General features: G+C 47.2%; 1 protein-coding gene across 2 annotated transcripts; it reads right to left on the bottom strand.

The window, feature by feature from the left end:
* Nucleotides 1-1,562: 1,562 nt before the first annotated feature.
* Nucleotides 1,563-8,863, bottom strand: MYCL (MYCL proto-oncogene, bHLH transcription factor). Of its 2 annotated transcripts, none has more exons than XM_061412391.1 (3): nucleotides 8,260-8,863; nucleotides 7,396-7,900; nucleotides 1,563-4,414 (listed from the first exon to the last, which is right to left on the bottom strand). In XM_061412391.1, exons 1-3 carry the CDS (start codon nucleotides 8,464-8,466, stop codon nucleotides 3,819-3,821), a joined length of 1,308 nt encoding a protein of 435 aa, XP_061268375.1. In that variant the 5' UTR covers nucleotides 8,467-8,863; the 3' UTR covers nucleotides 1,563-3,818. The 2 variants fall into 2 exon arrangements, with proteins under 2 accessions (XP_061268375.1, XP_061268376.1); XM_061412392.1 differs by lacking the exon at nucleotides 8,260-8,863 and adding an exon at nucleotides 7,998-8,251.
* Between the last annotated feature and the right edge of the window lie 10,211 nt (nucleotides 8,864-19,074).

Here is a 19,074-nt window from a genome sequence, read left to right as displayed (position 1 = left end):
CAGGTCTCAGCTGTAAGGCAGGATTACATGAGATACAGTGGCCTTCTCCTACCATGATGCTCATGGTTTTTCTGACCTGCACCTGTTTTCCTTTCCTAGTCCTAGAAGGGGCTTCTCTGGGGCAAGACGAACCTACTCAACCCACAAACGTGGCAGAGTGGCTGGTCACGGGCCATTTGCTCTACTTCATCCCAATAAGCAGCAGGCACAGTGGCCCCAAGGAGACAGTTCCAGCAAGCAGTTAGGTGATGAAATTCCCTACTTCCTCTACACATCGCATGGTAACAAAAGAAGCTGATCATTATTATGTGGTGGTGAAGACCTCTGGCTCTAGAGACAGGCAGAGTTGGTTTCAAATCCCTTGAACTCATTTACTTACTAGCTGTGTAACACTGGGCAGTTATGTTTCACTCTTAGAACCTTGGTTCCCTCTTTTGTAGTCCTGGCACATGATTGGTGTGGTCTAACATGTAGGAAGGAGCAAGGTGTTTAGATATAGGCAGTGCTCCATCAGGAATGGCTATTACTAAAGTCTCCCCTCTTGCATTTAGAGAAGTTTCTGAGAACTATGTTCCTGTATTAATCAAAGGAGAAAAAAAAATCACATTATATCACCAATTCTCATAAAATTTTTAAAAAGACATCCTGCAAGGGAAGTCTCTGGTTGCCCAGTGGTTAGGACTCTGTGCTTCTATTGCAGGCGGCTTGGGTTTGATCCCTGGTCAGAGAATCAAGATCCTGCCAGGCAGTGCATGCACGCATGCTCAGTCGCTTCAATCATGTCCGACTTTTTGTGACCCTACAGACTGTAGCCCTCTAGGCTCCTCTGTCCATGCGGATTCTCCATGCAAGAATACTGGAGTGGGTTGCCATTCCCTTCTCCAGGGATCTTCCCAACCCAGGAATCGAACCCACATCTCTTCTGTCTCCTGCACTGGCAGGCAGGTTCTTTACCACTAGCACCACCTGGGAAGTCCACAAGGCGGTAGGTATGGTTAAAAAAAAAGGGGGATTAAAATACCCATGGTAAGAAAAGTACCACCTGAAAAGATTTAAGGCTTTACAGTTTAAAAGCAGCTTAGAGTCTGGTGGTCCAGTGGTTGAGACTCTGCACGGTCACTGCCAATGGCCCAGGTTCAATCCCTGGTAGGAGAACTAAGATCCCACAAGCCTTGCAGCTGAAAAAGAAAAAGTCTACATTTAATGCCTGCCAATCCCTGTGATAAGCTTCCCTCGTGGCTCAGTTGTAGGGAGTCTGCCTGCCAATGCAGGAGATGTGAGTTCGATCCCCTGGAGAAGGAAATGGCAACTCACTCCAGTATGCTTGCCTGGGAGATCTCATGGACAGAGGAGCCTGGCAAGCTATATAGTTCACAGGGTTGCAAAAGAGGTGGATGTGACTTAGCAACTAAATAGCAACAATCCCTTGGGAAGTAGCATTTATCCCCATTCTACAACTAGGGAAACTAGGGCTTTCAGGTAAAGGTAAAAGGCACAGGATGAATTAATGGTGGAACACCAGGATTTCAAGCCTTCTAAAATACAAATTCAGCACTCTGGAATTCACAAGACAATTTTGTGTTTACTGAGTACTAAACTTACGTTGTTTAGACATGTTTGAAATGGCATTTCAGGAACCCAGGGTGGAATGACCAGGTTAGCAACATGGTTAGAGATCACTTGTGACTACCCTAAAAAACAGTGTCCCTTGGTTCTGGGGGACATGGTGGGCATAAGCTGCCCCCCACCCCCCCACCTCTGACACATTTGAGAAATCTTTTATTAGAAGATGTCCCAGAAGGCAACATTTTAAAATCAGGCAATCAGTATTCACAACTAAATACAAAATTTCAGGTAAATCTACCTTTTAAAATAAATCAGACTTTTGCAACAGAATTGCCCCAGAGTTTTTTTTTTTTCTTGTACAAAAACAATTAACACCACTTTGCAAAAGGCATACAAAAATACAGTATTAAAAAAAAGACTGCTCCCAGCATAATACCCAACAGCAGCTTATAAAACACAAGCTCTTCAGGTGAGACATCAATAACCTACATCCCACCTGTTCTCCAAAGACAGTTCCAGAAGTCAGTTGGCTCCCCAAAACCATGCTCCAGAAGCAGGGGGCTTTTTGCAAGTTCTACTGGGGTTCTCTGAGGCCAGGAAGCAACCTCAGGAACAGACCATCATGCATAACAGGTTTAGAAGTAGCAGCTGGCTTCCCAGAGCCACATATAGCACTCTAGAATTCTTCCCTCCCCCATTTTCAAACCCCCATCCAGTAGGCACCTGCTGCCCTGGGCGGAGTGCTGGAAGGGCCGATCTTTCTTCCAGGCTAGACTTAGGGGCTGCTGAGGTTGCCCATGTGACACTTGTTGGGTTAGGTGACTTTCTCAGCCCAGAGGCTGTGCCTGGAACCCACAGGAGAGGCTGAGCCCAGTTGGGTAAAATCCATCATGGTCCACTGAGCAGAGCTCCTGGAAGCTTCTTAAAAACCCACCAGGAAGCTAATCCGCCTTCTGGAGCACTGGATGAGTCCCAGCGGCTCTCCCAGTAAGAACTGCAATAAGGCCCAGATTCTGGGAATGGGATTCTGACTCATGTCAGGCTGGCAGAGGGCCCAAGGGTGGCTAGAGGGACAGGAAGCTCCTTGGAGTTGCAAGAGAAGCACAGGTTTGTATGGTTCTAGCATCACCGACTCAATGGACATGAGTTTGAGTAAACTCCAGAAGTTGGTGATGGACAGGGAGGCCTGGCGTGCTGCAGTCCATGGGGTCACAAAGAGTCAGACACGACTGAGCGACTGAACCGAACTGAGTAGAACTTCAAACTTATCAGTCAGGGGTTGAGATGAGAGGGAGGTGGGAAAGAGGAAGTGGTACAGCTCTTCCCCTTCAGGTGCCTGACATCTGCTTTGAGAGGATTTCCAAGATGGAAAACACCTGGGCAGGGAACACGTTCGCATCCAGGACTCCAAACCTTCTCCCAGCCACAGGCTGGGACCCTTGCCCTGTGTCCTGGGGAAGTATTTCTGACCTGTGGGAAATAGCCTTAGAGCCCATTGCATAACAAAAGTGGAAGGAAACCAAAAAAGTTCCTGGTGAGGATGGGATGGTCTCTGCCCTCAGAGGAAAGGGCCCGGAGGGCCTTGAGACAAAGAATCTAAGAGGCCAAGCGCTTTAAAAGTTCTCAAGATCGCAGCATGGAGAGTGGGAGGAGGGGTGTCACCTAACATGGAAATACATGTTAAAGGTTTCTGACTCCTCAGCTACTGTAAAGTGTCTGACAGTGAGGTAATGGTCCCTGTTGATCAAGTCTGCGAGCTCGTCTTCACTTAAGACAGCTCGTATGTCTCTTGGAAAAAGGAGCCTGGGGAGAGCATCCAGGCCCAGCTGTCCTAGCGTCACCCCAGAGACACCAGTGGGAGCATCCTTTCTCAGTCTAAGGCTCATCCGCAGTGTGAGATTTCATGCAGGCTGGAGCCCCCTGACAACGTCCACCACCTGTTGCATAGCATCTGTCAGGCTTTTCTTCGGAGCTAGTGAGCTCAACAAACCCCAAGTCTCCTCAGTGCTGCCTGCCTGAGAAGCCAAAGGTGCCAGAGAAGCCACTGCGCTCCCGCAAGTCAGGGCAGAGGGAGAGCCGGGTTGCAAGGTTTCCAAGAATGCGAGCCCTTCTTGTGTGTGCAATGCATTCTGGGAATCTATTGTCCAGGCCACCCCACCTGAACCGAAATGTGCAAATTCCTAAGGGGGAGAGGGGAGGTTAAAAAATAAACTTGGGTCTCTGTGAAGACAGAGCAGTCAGACTTTGGTCAGTTAGTAGCCACTGAGGTACGCGATTCTCTTCTGCAGCTGTTGCTGCCGACACCGGAGCTGCCTTTTCTCCGTAGCCATCCTCTTCTCAGCTCCCACTAGGGCTTGCAAGTATTCCAAGGCCTTGCTCAGGATCACTACTTTGGGGGCCTTGGAGCAGGTGGCCAGGGTAGGGACCTGATCCCTCAGGGCCAAGAACCTGGAACGGAGGTCATTCCGCCTTTTGCGCTCCAGGAAGTTATGGTTCTTCCTCTTGGTTACGTCCTCAGTGTCAGAACTGACAGGTTTGGGGTTGCAGGGCTGGGAAGGCTCGCTTTCTACAGGTGGGAGACTCACAATTTCTTCATCTGCCTCATCTTCCTTTTCTTCTGGTGCTTCTCTCTCCAGACCTTCACAGGGCCCTGGCTCTGGAGCCTCTCCTTGGGAGCAGCTTTCTGGAGGAAAACGGGCAGCATAGTTGTGCTGTTGTTGATGGATGGAGATGTGGAAGTGTTTCATGCAGGGGTCCAAAGGGTCTGCTCGCACCGTGATGGTGACTGGCTTCCGGACACCCAGGGACTGCCTCTTCTCCACTGTCACAACGTCAATTTCTTCACCCTCTGTCCGAGAAGAGAGATCAACAGAAGAAACACACCCCATGAGAAACACATACACAGACCCTATGCTGGAGTTTGGGAAAGGAGGTGGCATCTTCCCAATTTTGATATAAACAAATTCAAGTGGGGAGAAAGACAACTGATTCAATTGTATCAAGGCTAAGGGTGGTGTGAAGGAAAGGAAGGGAAATAAGCAAGAAGGAAAATATTCTCCAATTTCTCTTTGCACAGCAAGGCTTAGATAAGAACAAAAGGCAGACCCAAGCCAACAGCCCCCAGTCTGCACAGGCTCTCCCCTCCCCCTCTGTCGGGATGGAGAAAAAGAGCTATCGGCCTGGGACAAAGTTTTAACTATAAAGATCTTCCCCAGTCGGGCTCTTTCATACCCCATCAGAATTGTAAATGAGGGGTCTGTGGGCAGAGCTGCCCTTTGTTCCAGCCCAGCACAGCCTGCACTTGGGAATTGTTACTTTTCACAAGTTATAAATCCTATTATTCCCCCACCTCTCTATTCTGCCATCCTTTTCAGCAGAAGAGTCAGAGAAGGGAGGGCTACAACCCATCCCTCCTCACCCACAGAGGGGAGGGAAAGGGTTTCCCTTAGGAGCATTTTGCTCCTGGGTTCAATGGGTTTCTAAAGTCATCCATCATTTATAGGTCGCCTGCCCCACCCACTTCCCTGGACCAGAAGAGGATTGGATTTGTAATCGCAGGTCGGCAGAAGCCGCAGGAACTTCACAAAGGTACAAAAGACCATTTCCAAGCTACCTGTTCTAGGGGGTCAGGAGTTGGGGCGCAGGAGTTGAGCGGCAAGGGAATGTCTTGATACAGGGGCCAAAACACTAGCAACACCTGGACATGCCTCTATCATTCCCTTACTCCAAGATCTCTTAGGTTATCCCAACCAGGAGAGGGACAATTAGGGGAGAACGTTACTGCTCCGCACTGTTTTGCAGCCTCCACAGAGAAGGCCACCTTTATGCATTTCAGCCTGACAACAGAAGAGCTCAGTTCTCAGCCTCTTTCGCAAATCACGAAGCTTGAGCCCCTTTGTCAGGAAGGCTTCCATTGTGTGGACAATCGCATTATTTCTCCATTAATAAAACCTGACCATTCAGCCCTCCTGGCCCCAAGACCTGTGATTGGCTGGCTGAGCTGAGTTTGGAATGCGGTCTTACTCAGCCCCGAGCCCCTATTGGCTGAGCTTTGCCGTCAGTCACTCTCCCCACCCCCCTCATTGTTTGCAATCTGTTGCATTTTGTTCTGGGCCATGTGGCCTGTGAGTGAACCAGGAGCTTGCAAACAGGTTCAGGGTAAAGGGCAGGTTAGAAAATGATTCAGGAGGCTTCCCCACATCCCAAACCTTTAATACTTCAGAGTTAAGCCCCATAGCTGGGGAAGGTTCTGCCTAAGAAAAAAATGTGAGACACCATTCTCCTTTTCAGAGAAAATGTCTAACTCTACCTAGACAAGGACATGTCCTCAGCTGGATGATCAGGTCAAACTCCCTAACATGCAAAGGGAGAAACTGAGACCCAGATCAGCCAAGTCCACATAGCACCTGTATAACATTCTGGATCTAAAACTAAGATCTCCAGATTCCCAAAACAATGCACTTTCCACTCTACCATATCAGCTTTTGCAGAGATACATCTTTATTGGTTTCTTGATCTCAAAGTTCCCATTCCAGCCATTAAACAAACAAGGTCTTGGTGTAAAAAGCAAGCAGGTTAAAAATGACCTTAACAAAAGCAAGCAGGTTAAAAGTGAACCGGGAAAATTTTTTTTTTACTTTTAATTGTGTTTCCTTCCTTATGTTCACCATTAAGTGTATGACAACCTCCAAACCCATTCCCCAGTTCCCTCTAAATGGTCACGTAAATTATTCTTAAAAGCTACTTGAGTTTTCAGTCCTGATTTATCTGACACAAGCCTCAGTGTGCACCCTATAAAACACCCTCCCCAGTATTTCTCATGGGCACTTCGAAGAAGAGGTTAGGCTAAGAATGACATAGTCTGGTGGCACAGATGCAGCAGGCTGTGCTCAGTGAGATGTACACCTGCATTCAAGGATGGGGCAGGGGAGCCTGGAGCTCCATATCTGTGACCCCCAGCACTAACCCCAGAGCTTAGCACAAAGTAGAGGCCAGTGAACATTTGTTGAATACAAATGAAGCAGCTGAAAGCCCTCAGATGAATTGTTCCTAGAGGAACACCTTCCCACCACAGGCCAGAGCAAAATGGCAAGATGTACCACTTCTCAGATAACCAATAAGTTCCTCTAAACACCAGAGAAGTGCCTGGTTGGGATGGAGGATTGAGCAAAAGAAGCTGGCCGGATGGCAGGAAGCTGGCGTTCACTTCTGGCGATTTCCTATTTCTAAGCCTCGGTTTTTCCATCTGTTAATGGGGAGCAGTCATTCCTCCACTACTGTCTCATGGGTGATGGTGAGGATGAATACGTGGTACGAGGTGGGGATGGAGGAGGAGCCATTATTGTCATTTTAAAATAAAGCAGGCAGGAGACCAGGTTTTTTAAAGGATGAAGGCTTTGGCTTTGCACAAAAGGCTTCTCAGCTTCTCTCCCCAAGGGAGTGAGTTTCCCAGAGAAAGAGACAGCGACAAAAAAAATTTAAGTCTGGAGTGACCCTTAAGGGACCCCTTCCAGCCTTCGGAGGGCAGAAATCCCCTATGGTCCAATCCCCGTATTGTTCTCCCTAAGCGCCAAGCCTCACCCTGTCTCCCTTGTCCCCTGGGGCTCCAATCATCATCAAAGGGACGCTGGCTCCCACGCCACTTCTTCAAACTGTTTACTAACACTCCCACGTGCCAGACAGACACCGCTGGGGGCTACACCGGCAGCTTCAGCCGAGGAAGAGGGAGGTGGCGGAAGGGCTTGCGCAGACCCAGTTGCCGGACCTCAGCGGCAGAGGTTTGGCCACCCATGGGGTGCCCCCTCTTGGATGACCCGGGGCGGTCCTTACCCGAGTCGCTTGGGCTCTCGGACCCCGAGCAGGCCTGGGTCTTGGGCTCGCCCAGTGGACAGGGGGCAGCGGGCGCCGGGTTGCCGGCTTCGAGGCTGGGAGCGCAGTCCGGGGCGGCGGGCGCCTTGGGCGGGTTCCCCCGGGGCGCGCCAGCGGCGAGCCGGTCGCTCACCGCTCTCTCCAGCCGTTCCCGGGCCGAAAAGCCGCTCCACATACAGTCTCGGCGGATGATGGAAGCGTAGTTCCTGCCCCAAGCTTTCGAGTGACCCCGGGATTCTGCATCGTCCCCGGCGCCCCCTCCGGGCCACGGCTCCGGAGGACCAATTCCGGGGCCCGCGTCTCCGTCGCCGGGACCGGAGCTCCAGGGCGGCGACGTGGGGGGCGACGGCACGAGCTCGAATTTCTTCCAGATGTCCTCGCTGGGCGCCGTGGAGCGGTAGAAATCCTCTCCGCAGTCATAGTCGTAGAAATAGTGCTGGTACGAGTCGAAGTCCATGTCCGCTCCCTGCGGGAGGGAAGGGGGACGTGCTGACCCAGGTGCGGGCCCAGGGAGGGAAGCGTCCCCCGGCCCCCCAGTACAGCTGGCTGCCAGGCTCTCGTACCTCTCCAACCTCACAGCTTGGAGCCCGCGCCCTTCCCTAGCGTCCCGGGCAGCCCGGCCCCGGGTCAGCGTGCCTGGGGAAGCCGCTCACAGCGCGCGGACTAGGCTGCAGGGAGCGAGTTCAAAGCAAACTTTGCCAGCGCCGCCCGGAGCGCAGCTCCGAGGGCCCGGCCGGGTCGGGCGGGGGCGTGCTGTGCCCAGAAGGCAGCCTGCAGCCCGTCCCCCGGGACTCGCGCCCGTTCCCAGGCTGCCCGCAGCCTCACCTCGCTCCCGCCACCGGCCACCTGGAGCGGACCGGCTCCCCGCCCGCTCGGGGCAGCGAAGCAGCCCGCACACTTGCACATGCGCGCCACCGAGTGCGAGGCCCGCACACAGGCGCTAGCCCCCCAGCGCGCGCTCCCGCCCCCCGCTCGCGCACGGCGGCCCGGACGCTCCCGGGAGCGGCGCGGGAGCGCGAGATGCAGGCGCATTGTTTCCAGGCTGCCTTATATCTCGTCGCGCGCCCGCGGCTCAGGGACAGGGGGCGGGCCCTACGGGACCAACCCCGCCCACGCCCCGCCTCCTGGGTCGACAGGTGGGGGCTGTGGAGTCCCATGCCCATCAAATGAATTGCACAGTGGGGAGCGCGGAGCTGGCGGCGGGCTGATGCGGCCCGGCGGTCGCCCGGTGGGGTTGTGACTCTAGCGAGGCTCGGGAGGTCCTCTGGAGGCTGAACGAGAACGGAGCTCCTTGAAGACTCTGAGTTCAGGAAAACTGCTCCCTGCTCCGCGAGCCTACTTCCCCGAGCTCGCCCCGTTTAGTTCTGGTACATCTGGCCCGCGAGAGGTGAGGTAGTAGGGTGCAGCCGCACTTCCACCGCGCCACCTGGTGGTCCTCAGCCTTAAACCCCAGCCCTGTCCCCGGCACTGTCTTCCTCACCCTTGGGCCCCCCTTCATCAGCTTGGTGTTCCCAAACCTGGACGGACCTCAGCGAAGCAAGGTGGTGAAGATTCCGGAGCCTGAAATTTAAACTTTCTGAGCTTCAGTCTCATCTATAAAATGAAGGGATGGTAATACCTCACAGGACTGTTGTGAGGATTTAAGAAGATACAGTAGGGAAGGGAACTAAGCCAGGAGAGGCAAGCAGAACAAACTTAGCCCCTGGTGTGGGTGATAAGGAGAATTTCCCCCCAAGAACAGATCAAGGCGATTCCCCTCCCTCAAACCACACACAAAACACTCTGTATGAGCTGTTCTAATACAGGAAAGAATGGGAATTTGGAGTCTGGAAACTTCATTCAAGCCTTTGTTTTGCTACTTGCTAGCTCTACAGTCTTCGGAGAAGGCAATGGGACCCCACTCCAGTACTTTTGCCTGGAAAATCCCATGGATGGAGGAGCCTGGTAGGCTGCAGTCCATGGGGTCGCTAGAGTCGGACACGACTGAGCGACTTCACTTTCACTTTTCCCTTTCATGCATTGAAGAAGGAAATGGCAACCCACTCCAGTGTTTTTGCCTGGAGAATCCCAGGGACAGGGAAGCCTGGTGGGCTGCCGTCTATGGGGTCGCACAGAGTCGGACACGACTGAAGCGACTTAGCAGCAGCAGCAGCTCTACAGTCAAGTCCTTTGAAGCCTCTATTTACTTATCTGTAAAATGAGAACCTCGATTGTAGCTGTATCTCTGGCCAAGATGATGGACATATAAACCTTGTATCCTCTTCTATGCAGACTTCAGTAGAAGAGGAAAAGCTAAACTATGGGGTATTCTATTCAGACCAAGGAAAGTAATCTGGGGTAGCAGCCAATACATCTAGAATGCTCTAACTGGCCTTTAAGGTCTGGTCTACAAGCAGCAACTCGATTACCTGCTGTCTTTCTCTCCACCCCCCCGCTGTGGTCTAAGAACACCAAACTACTCACTGTTGAAATCCCAGCAGAGGGATGTGAGATGTGCAAGGAGTTCAGTGTGGTTGGAGCATGAGACGCTAAGCATGAGTTGATATACAAGTTGACAGAAAAGGAAAGAAAGATGACAGCCTCAGTTTTGCATATGTTAGCTCGAAGGTGCATGTGGACATCTTTGAAGGCAGCAACTAGTTCTTACTAGCTTTGCAATTTAAGTACATAAAACAGCTTGTGATTGAACTTACTAAGTGACTCAGCCAACCAGATTTTATTGAGAGAGCCTGTATGTCCTGCTTTGTGCTGAATGGAAGGCACAGATCAGAGAGGTTCCAGGTTGGTTGCAGCCCTGAGGCAGAGGGGTTGGAACTGTCTTTTGCGAACTTGTTCTCTGGTCTACAGATATCTGAAATGGTTGCTGTAATAGTCCAAGTTCTTGGTTACAAAAGACAGATACATTTAAGCAGAAAATCATTTTGCTGGGAAGATTTGGGGCATAGAATCCACGGGAGGCTGGGAATATGTGCTTGAGAAATGGATCTTCTTTCTCTATCAAGATGAGATTCATTACTCAACAGCCCCTCCCCATGGTTCATTGTAGTAGGTGATTTCTGGAGACAACCAGGATGTGTCCTCACCTCAAGAACTAGAATAAAGTAAATGAAGTTGTCTTCTGAGAGTTAGGCTGCTCCTTCACATTGCATACTTTGTTTTCCTCACCAGACTGTAGGCTCATTGAGGGCTAGGTCAGATGTCAGCCTTGTTGACTGCTGCAACTCCAGAGTTTAGAACAGAGCCTGACACATCGGAGGTGCTTCGTAAATGTGTTGCCTGTTTGGAGACAAGTCTAATGCTTTAACGTAGAAATGTGCCAGTCTACCTACTGGAGACAGAATCACTGTCAGGCTCAGTCTAGACTGTAACCTGAATAAAGGTATTGATACAACTAAAGAGAAGGAGGTGCTAGTAAGAAGGAGTCTGGACAGTCAACGAAACAGAGATCAAGAAGCAATCACCGGAGTGTCATCCTAGCCCTGTCTGGGGACAAAGATGCTGGTCTAGGAACAAGGGAGATGGAAACATCATTCTTTGAAACCACCCAGTTCACCGCCCCCTCCCCACTTCACTTGTACTCTGGATCACCAAGCAACCTGCTGAAAACCACACTGTTCCCTATGTAGATCCGCCCACAGGGAGAGAATGCACTCATCAGCGAACAAGAAGATCCAGTCTGCTCCAAAGCCCTGCTTCCCCTTATAACTTAATGAATTGGCATCTGATTTGAAATATTACTCTCCTGAGCCTGGTTAATGTGTGTCTGTTCTGCAGAGATGCTGCTGCTTTTAGGGCTAACAGCTCTGGCTTCTGAGTGATATCTGGACCTAGGATGGTGATGAATTCATGAATTCAAAAACTGAAAAAATTCATTTTTTCTGCAATTTTAAATTTTATTTCCTTTTTTAGAATCAATTATGTTATTTATTTGACTGTTTCGGTTCCTGGTTTCAGCGCACAAACTCTCTTGTGGCTCATGGACTTAGTTTCTCTGAGACTCCTGAGATCTTAGTTCTCTGATCAGGAATCAAACATGCTTCCCCTATATTGCAAGGAAGATTCTTAACCACTGGACCACCAAGGAAGTTCCTCCTTTACTTTTCTGAAAACATATTTTGAATAAAAAAATACATGTAAATCATTTTTCAAAATCAACTAAATGTTCAGTTCATTTCAGTCGCTCAGTCGTGTCTGACTCTTTGTGACCCCATGAACCACAGTATGCCAGGCCTCCCTGTCCATCACCAACTCCTGGAGTTCACCCAAACCCGTGTCCATTGAGTTGGTGATGCCATCCAACCATCTCATCCTCTGTCATTCCCTTCTCCTCCTGCCCTCAATCTTTCCCAGCATTAGGGTCTTTTCAAATGAGTCAGCTCTTCGCATCAGGTGGCCTAAGTATTGGAGTTTCAGCTTCAACATCAGTCCTTCCAATGAACACCCAGGACTGATCTCCTTTAGGATGGACTGGTTGGATCTCCGTGCAGTTCAAGGGACTCTCAAGAGTCTCCTCCAACACCACAGTTCAAAAGCATCAGTTCTTCGGTGTTCAGCTTTCTTTATGGTCCAACTCTCACATCCATACATGACTACTGGAAAAATCATAGCCTTAACTAGATGGACCTTTGTTTGCAAAGTAATGTCTCTGCTTTTGAATATGCTGTCCAGGTCAGTCATAACTTTCCTTCAAAGGAGCAAGTGTCTCTTAATTTCATGGTTGCAATCACCATCTGCATTGATTTTGGAGCCCCCCAAAAGTAAGTCTGTCACTGTTCCCACTGTTTCCCCATTTATTTGCCGTGAAGTGATGGGACCAGATGCCATGATCTTAGTTTTCTGAATGTTGAGCTTTAAGCCAACTTTTTCACTCTCCTCTTTCACTTTCATCAAGAGGCTCTTTAGTTCTTCTTCACTTTCTGCCATAAGGATGGTGTCATCTGCATATCTGAGGTTATTGATATTTCTCCCGGCAATCTTGATTCCAGCTTGTGCTTCTTCCAGCCCAGCGTTTCTCATGATGTACTCTGCATGGAAGTTAAATAAGCAGGGTGACAATATACAGCCTTGACGTACTCCTTGTCCTATTTGGAACCAGTCTGTTGTTCCATGTCCAGTTCTAACTGTTGCTTCCTGACCTGAATATAGGTTTCTCAAGAAGCAGGTCAGGTGGTCTGGTATTCCCATCTCTTTCAGAATTTTCCACAGTTTATTGTGATCCACACAGTCAAAGGCTTTGATATAGTCAATAAAGCAGAAATAGATGTTTTTCTGGAACTCTCTTGCTATTTAGATGATCCAGTAGATGTTGGCAATTTGATCTCTGGTTCTTCTGCTTTTTCTAAAACCAGCTTGAACATCTGGAAGTTCACGGTTCACATATTGCTGAAGCCTGGCTTGGAGAATTTTAAGCATTACTTTACTAGCATGTGAGATGAGTGCAATTGTGTGGTAGTATGACAAGGTTAAAAAATAAAAGGTAATCTTCTTCTCTCCCCTTACCACCCCTGATTCCCACCCCCCAAAGGCAACTACTGGCTTACCAGGCTTTTTGTCCCTCATATTTCCTTCCATATTTTGACCAATACAGGTGATCTAATTTTAAAATTGGGGGAAGGGCATATAAACAACAGAAATTTATTTCTCACAGCTATTGGCTGGGAAGGTCAATCGGAACTTTTAAATTCCTATTTACATTTAAAATAGAAGGAGATGGAAAAAAACATATAAGGAGATGTAGGGGTTTCCCTGCTGACTCAGTGGTAAAGAATCTGCCTGCCAATACAGGAGACACAAGTTCGATCCCTGATCTGGGGAGATCCCCTATGCCTTGGAGTAACTAAGCCCATGTGCCACAACTGCTGAGCCTGTACTCTAGAGCAAGGAAACCATAACTGTTGAGCTACATGCTGCAACTTACTGAAGCCCATGTGCCCTAGAGCCTGTGCTCCACAACCAAGAGAAGCCACTACAATGCCACTAGGGGAAAAAAAAAAAGTTCACGCAACAGTGAAGACCCAGCACAGCCAAAAATAAATACATGAAAATAAAAAAAAATTATAAAAAGCGGAATAGAAGGAGATGTAACTCTTACATTTCCTTTTCCATCACACATACTTCATCTTCCCTTATTCATTCAAGTAGAATTACAGATCAGTTCCTTGTTCTTGGGTGTGTGCTCAGTTGTGTCCAGCTCATGTGACCCCGTGGACTGTAGCCACTTAGCTCCTCTCTCTATGGAATTTTCCAGGCAAGAATACTAGAGTGAGTTGCCAGTTCCTACTCCAGGAGATCTTCCTGACCCAGAGATCAAACCCGAATCTCCTGCATTGGCAGGCAGATTCTTTACCACTGAGCCACCTGGGAAGCATCTTTTACAGATCAATTATGAAATAAATATTCAATATGTATAATGTTTTGACTGTAGAGTATGGTTTATGGATTGTGAGTATGGACTACTCTGACTACATTTCTTTTATTTTTTTAGATTTTCTAGTTGTTGCTTGGAGGATCTTCAGTTGCTGCATGTGAACTCTTAGTTGTGGCCTGTGACATCTAGTTCCCTGACCAAGGATTGAACCTAGGCCCCTGCATTGGGAGCACAGTCTTACTCACTGGACTGCCAGGAAAGTCCCTTCATTTTCTCTCGTAAAACATTTATTTTCAGAGTTAAATTGTAATTTTTCTTTTTGGCTTAGATATCAATGTAGATATTCCTTTCTACGGATATTTTTAATCTATGTAAATGAATTTAACACTTCACATTCGCACAAGAGCTACAAAGGTTGCTTCATATGGTCAAACATGTCAGGTAATCAATCTATTAGTTCCATTTCTTTCTTGGAAACATCCCTCTAGGAGCCCTTTGTCTTTCTATTACAGTTTGAACTTGATCTCTAGGACTGTTTCACAACTGTCATTTTGCAACTTCCCTTCACCATCATCCTGGAAATTCCCTTTGCTTCTCTCCTGTTTTGGCTCCCCCATTTTCTGGAGCGCACTGCTTCTTCTTTCTTTCTCTTTAAAAAAAAATATTTATTTATTTGGCGGCACTGGATCTTAGTTGCAGCCTGCAGGATCTTTGTTGCAGCCTGTGGACAGTCTAGTTGTGGTGCATGGGTGCAGTAGCTCCATAGCATGTGGTGTCTTAGTTCCCTGACCAGGGATTGAACCCACACCCCCTGCACTGCAAGGCAATTCCGAGCCACTGTACCACAAGGGAAGTCCCTGCTTCTTCTCTCTTGATTTACTTCCTCACATTGGCAGAGCATATCCTTTAGCAACTGCCTGAGAAAGGCTACTTGGGAAGTAAAAATTTTGATCCTCGCATTTCTGAAATTGACTTTATTATACCCTCACAGTTGATTGATAGTTTGGCTGGGCATAGAATATTAGATGAGAAATAATTTTCCCTAAGAAATTTAAATGGACAGGAATAGGCAAATTTAATTCAGATGACCAATATATCTACTACTGTGGGCAAGAATCCCTTAGAAGAAATGGAGTAGCCCTCATAGTCAACAAAGAGTCCAAAATGCAGTACTTGGGTGCAATCTCAAAAATGACAGAATGATCTCTGTTTGTTTCCAAGGCAAACCATTCAATATCACAGTAATCCAAGTCTATGCCCCAACCACTAATGGTGGAAAGCTGAAGTTGACTAGCTCTGTGAAGATCTACGAGAACTTCCAGAAACTAACAGCTAAAAAAGAAGTCCTTTTCATCATAGGGAATTGGAATGCAAAAGAAGGAAGTCAAGAGATACCTGGAGTAACAGGCAAGTTTGGCATTGGAGTACAAAATGAAGCAGGGCAAAGGCGAATGGAGTTGTGCCAAGAGAATGCACTGGTGATAGCAAACACCCTCCTCCAACAACACAAGAGATGACTCTACACATGAATGTAACTAGATAGTCAATAGTGAAATCAGACTGATTATATTCTTTGCAGCCAAAGATGGAGAAGCTCTACACAATCAGCAAACACAAGACTTGGAGCTGACTGTGGCTCAGATCATGAGCTTCTTATTGCAAAATTCAGGCTTAAATTGAAGAAGGTAGTTAAAATCACTAGACCATTCAGGTATGACCTAAATCAAATCCCTTATGATTTTACAGTGGAGGTAACAAATAGATTCAAAGGATTAGATCTGGTAGAGTGCCTGAAGAACTATGGATGAGGTTCATAACATTGTACAGGAGGCAGTGACCAAGATCATCCAAAAGAAAGAGAAATACAAGAAGACAAAGTGGTTGTCTGAGGAGGCCTTACAAATAGTTGAGAAAAGAAGAGAAGCAAAAGGCAAAGGAGAAAGGGAAAGATATACCCAACTAAATACGGAGTTCCAAAGAAAAGCAAGTAGAGATAAGAAAGCATTCCTAAGTGAACAATGCAAAGAGACAGAGGAAAACAATAGAATGGGAAAGACTAGAGATCTCTTCAAGAAAATTAGAGATACCAAGGGAACACTTCATGCAAAGATGGGCCAATAAAGGACAGAAACAATAAGGACCTAACAGAAGCAGAAGATATTAAGAAGAGGTGGCAAGAATACACAAAAGAACAAGATGAAAAGGACTTAATGACCAGTGTGGCCACTCACCTACAGCCAGACATCCTAGAGTGTGAAGTCAAGTGGGCCTTAGGAAGCATGAATACAAACAAAGCTAGTAGAGGTGACGGAATTTCAGCTGAGCTAGTTCAAATCCTAAAAGATGATTCTGTTAAAGTACTGTACGCAATATGTCAGCAAATTTGGAAAACTCAGCAGTGGCCACTGTATCAGAAAAGGTCAGTTTTCATTCCAATCCCAAACAAAGGCGATGCCATAAGATGTTCAAACTACCATACAATTGCATTCATTTCACATACTAGCAAGGTAATGCTCAAAATCCTTCAAGCTAGGCTTCAGCAGTATATGAACTGAGAACTTGCAGATGTACAAGCTGGATTTAGGAAAGGCAGAGGAACCAGAAATCAAATTGCCAACATTAGTTGGATCATAGAGAAAGCAAAGGAATTCCAGAAAAACATCTACTTCCACTTCATTGACTATGCTAAAGACTTTGACTGTGTAGATCACAACAAACTGTGGAAAATCTTTTTAGAGATGGAAATACTCCTAAGAAACCTGCATGCAAGTCAAGAAGTAACAGTTAGAACCATACATGGAACAACGGACTGGTTCAAAATTGGGAAGGGAGCATGTTAAGGCTGTATATTGTCACTCCGCTTATTTAACTTAGATGCAGGGTACATATCATGTAAAATGCCAGGCTGAATGAAGCACAAGCTGGAATCAAGATTGCTGGGAGACATACCAACAACCTCAGTTCTGAAGATGATACCACTCAAATGGTAGAAAGTGAAGGGGAACTAAAGAGTTTCTTGATGAGGGTGAAAGAAGAGAGTGAAAAAGCTGGCTTGAAACTCAGCATTCAAAAAACTAAGATCATGGCATCCAGTCCCATTACTTCCTGGCAAATAGAGGGGAAAAAGTGGAAACAGTGACAGATTTTATTTTCTGGGGCTCCAACATCACTGCAGATGGTGACTGCAGTCACAAAATTAAAAGATGCTTGCTCCTTGCAAGAAAAGCTATGACAAACCAGGACAGCAGAGATACCACTTTGCCAACAAATGTCAGTATAGATAAAGCTATGGTTTTTTCTCTAGACATGTATGGATGTGAGAGTTGGACCATTAGGAAGGCTGAGAGCCAAAGAATTGACGCTTTAGAATGGTGGTGCTGGAGAAGACTCCTGAGAGTCCTTTGGACAGCAAGGAGATCAAAGCAGTCAATCCTAAAAGAAATGAACCCTGAATATTCATTGGAAGGACTGATGTTGAAGCTGAAGCTCCAATACTTTGGCCACCTGATGTGAAGAGCTAACTCATTAGAAAAGATCCTGATGCTGGGAAAGATTGAGGGCAAAAGGAGAAGGGGGCGACAGAGGATGAGATGACTGGATGGCGTCACTGACTCAATGGACATGAATTTGAGCACACTCCAGGAGACGGTGAAGGACATGCTGCAGTTCATGGGGTCACAAAGAGTTGCAAACAGCATAGCCACTGAACAACAACAACAATAAGAAATTTAAAGGTATTGTTTCCTGTTTCTTAGCAACAATTAGGCTGTTGAGAATATGGATATCATATGATATACAAACCTTTGTATGTGACCAGTTTCTCCCTCTGGAAGCTCTGACCTTCTGTTTTTTTTTTTTTTTCCATTGCTGTGTTTTGGTGTGGCTCTGTTGTATAATAAAGAATTTGACTGGCCCTTGTCTCCTGTCCCTAATAGTGAAAGTGAAAGTGAAAGTGAAAGTGAAGTCGCTCAGTCGTGTCCGACTCTTTGCGACCCGTGGACTGTAGCCCACCAAGCTCCTCCGTCCATGGGATTCTCCAGGCAAGAATACTGGAGTGGGTTGCCATTTCCTGTCCCTAGTAAGTAGCCTCTAAATTCTTCAAATTTTCAGATAGGACTGTCTTTGCTATCAGGGCCCTGACAATTCATTTTCATGCGATTACTCGGGCATCCCCGAATGGCTCAGCAAGTAAATAATCCACCTGTAATGCAGGAGATGTAGAAGATGAGGGTTCAATCACTGGGTCGGGAAGATCCCCCAGAGGAGGAAAATGGCAACCCACTCTAGTATGCTTTCTTGAAAAATCCCATGGACAGAGGAGCCTTGCAGGCTACAGTCCGAAGGATCGCAGAGTCAGATCTGGCTGAGGGACTAAGCATGCACACGAGATTCCTTATGGTGGTCCCCTGGATAAATTAAGATGACTTAGGATAGGGGTTGGTCAAACAAGAAAGACCAGCCTTGTGATTAGGAGGATTGGAGCATCAAGCCATGTGACACTGGTCTGATCTCTAGATAAAGAAAGGGGGCTGGAGACTGAGTTTAATCATGTGGACAGTGATTCAACCCATCATGCCTATGTAATGAAATCTCAGTAAAAACTGGACACTGAAGCTCAGGTAAGCTTTCTTGGTTAACAATACTCTGTATCCATGTGCTGGGAGGGCGACGTGTTCTGACTCCACAAGGAGAGAACACTGGAGGCTTCACATTTGGGACCCTCAAACCTTGTCCCTGTGTGTCTTCTTTTGGCTGGTTCTGATTTGTATCTTTTTTTTTTTCCATAATAAATCTGTAACCATAAGAAAAGAATTTTCCTGAGATCTGTGAGTTGTTCTAGTTGTATTATCAAGCTTCAGGGGTTAGTGGGAACCCCCTGACTCTGTAATCAGTTGGTCAGAAGTGTGGGTGGTTTGCAAACCCCTGAGCTTGTAGTGGGGGTCTGAAGGGAGAACAGTCTTTCGGAGGACTGTGAAACTTGACCTACTCTGCAAAACTAGTGTTAGAATTACCTTGCAGGATCTTTCTGCATTATGAACCTTCAAGTCTGGAAATCCATGCACTCTGCAATTATTATTTTTTTGGAAACATTTCCCCACTCATTATCTTTTTTTCTCTTTTTCTGAAATTCTTTTTGTCCTTTTCTTATCTTTTCTTCAAGTTCCACTTCTATGTGTGCATATGACTTTTCTTTACTTTTTTTTTCACCTTCTATTTGGGAGATTTCCTCAACTTCCAACCTATTGACTTAATTTTTGGATTATTATATTAAA

Source organism: Bos javanicus, chromosome 3 (genome assembly GCF_032452875.1).
Source record: "Bos javanicus breed banteng chromosome 3, ARS-OSU_banteng_1.0, whole genome shotgun sequence".
In the NCBI taxonomy this organism is placed as follows: domain Eukaryota; kingdom Metazoa; phylum Chordata; class Mammalia; order Artiodactyla; family Bovidae; genus Bos; species Bos javanicus.
Note: the sequence above shows the minus strand (reverse complement) of the source record. Positions and strands in the feature narration are given on the sequence as shown.

Excerpts from the sequence above, each read along its gene's own strand:
- MYCL (XM_061412391.1), bottom strand. The coding sequence starts at position 8,466 with ATGCGCCTGCATCTCGCGCTCCCGCGCCGCTCCCGGGAGCGTCCGGGC. Across the intron at positions 7,901-8,259 it reads TGGCCGGTGGCGGGAGCGAG|GGAGCGGACATGGACTTCGA; the intron begins GTGAGGCTGCGG and ends TCCCTCCCGCAG. Across the intron at positions 4,415-7,395 it reads CGAGAGCCCAAGCGACTCGG|AGGGTGAAGAAATTGACGTT; the intron begins GTAAGGACCGCC and ends CTTCTCGGACAG.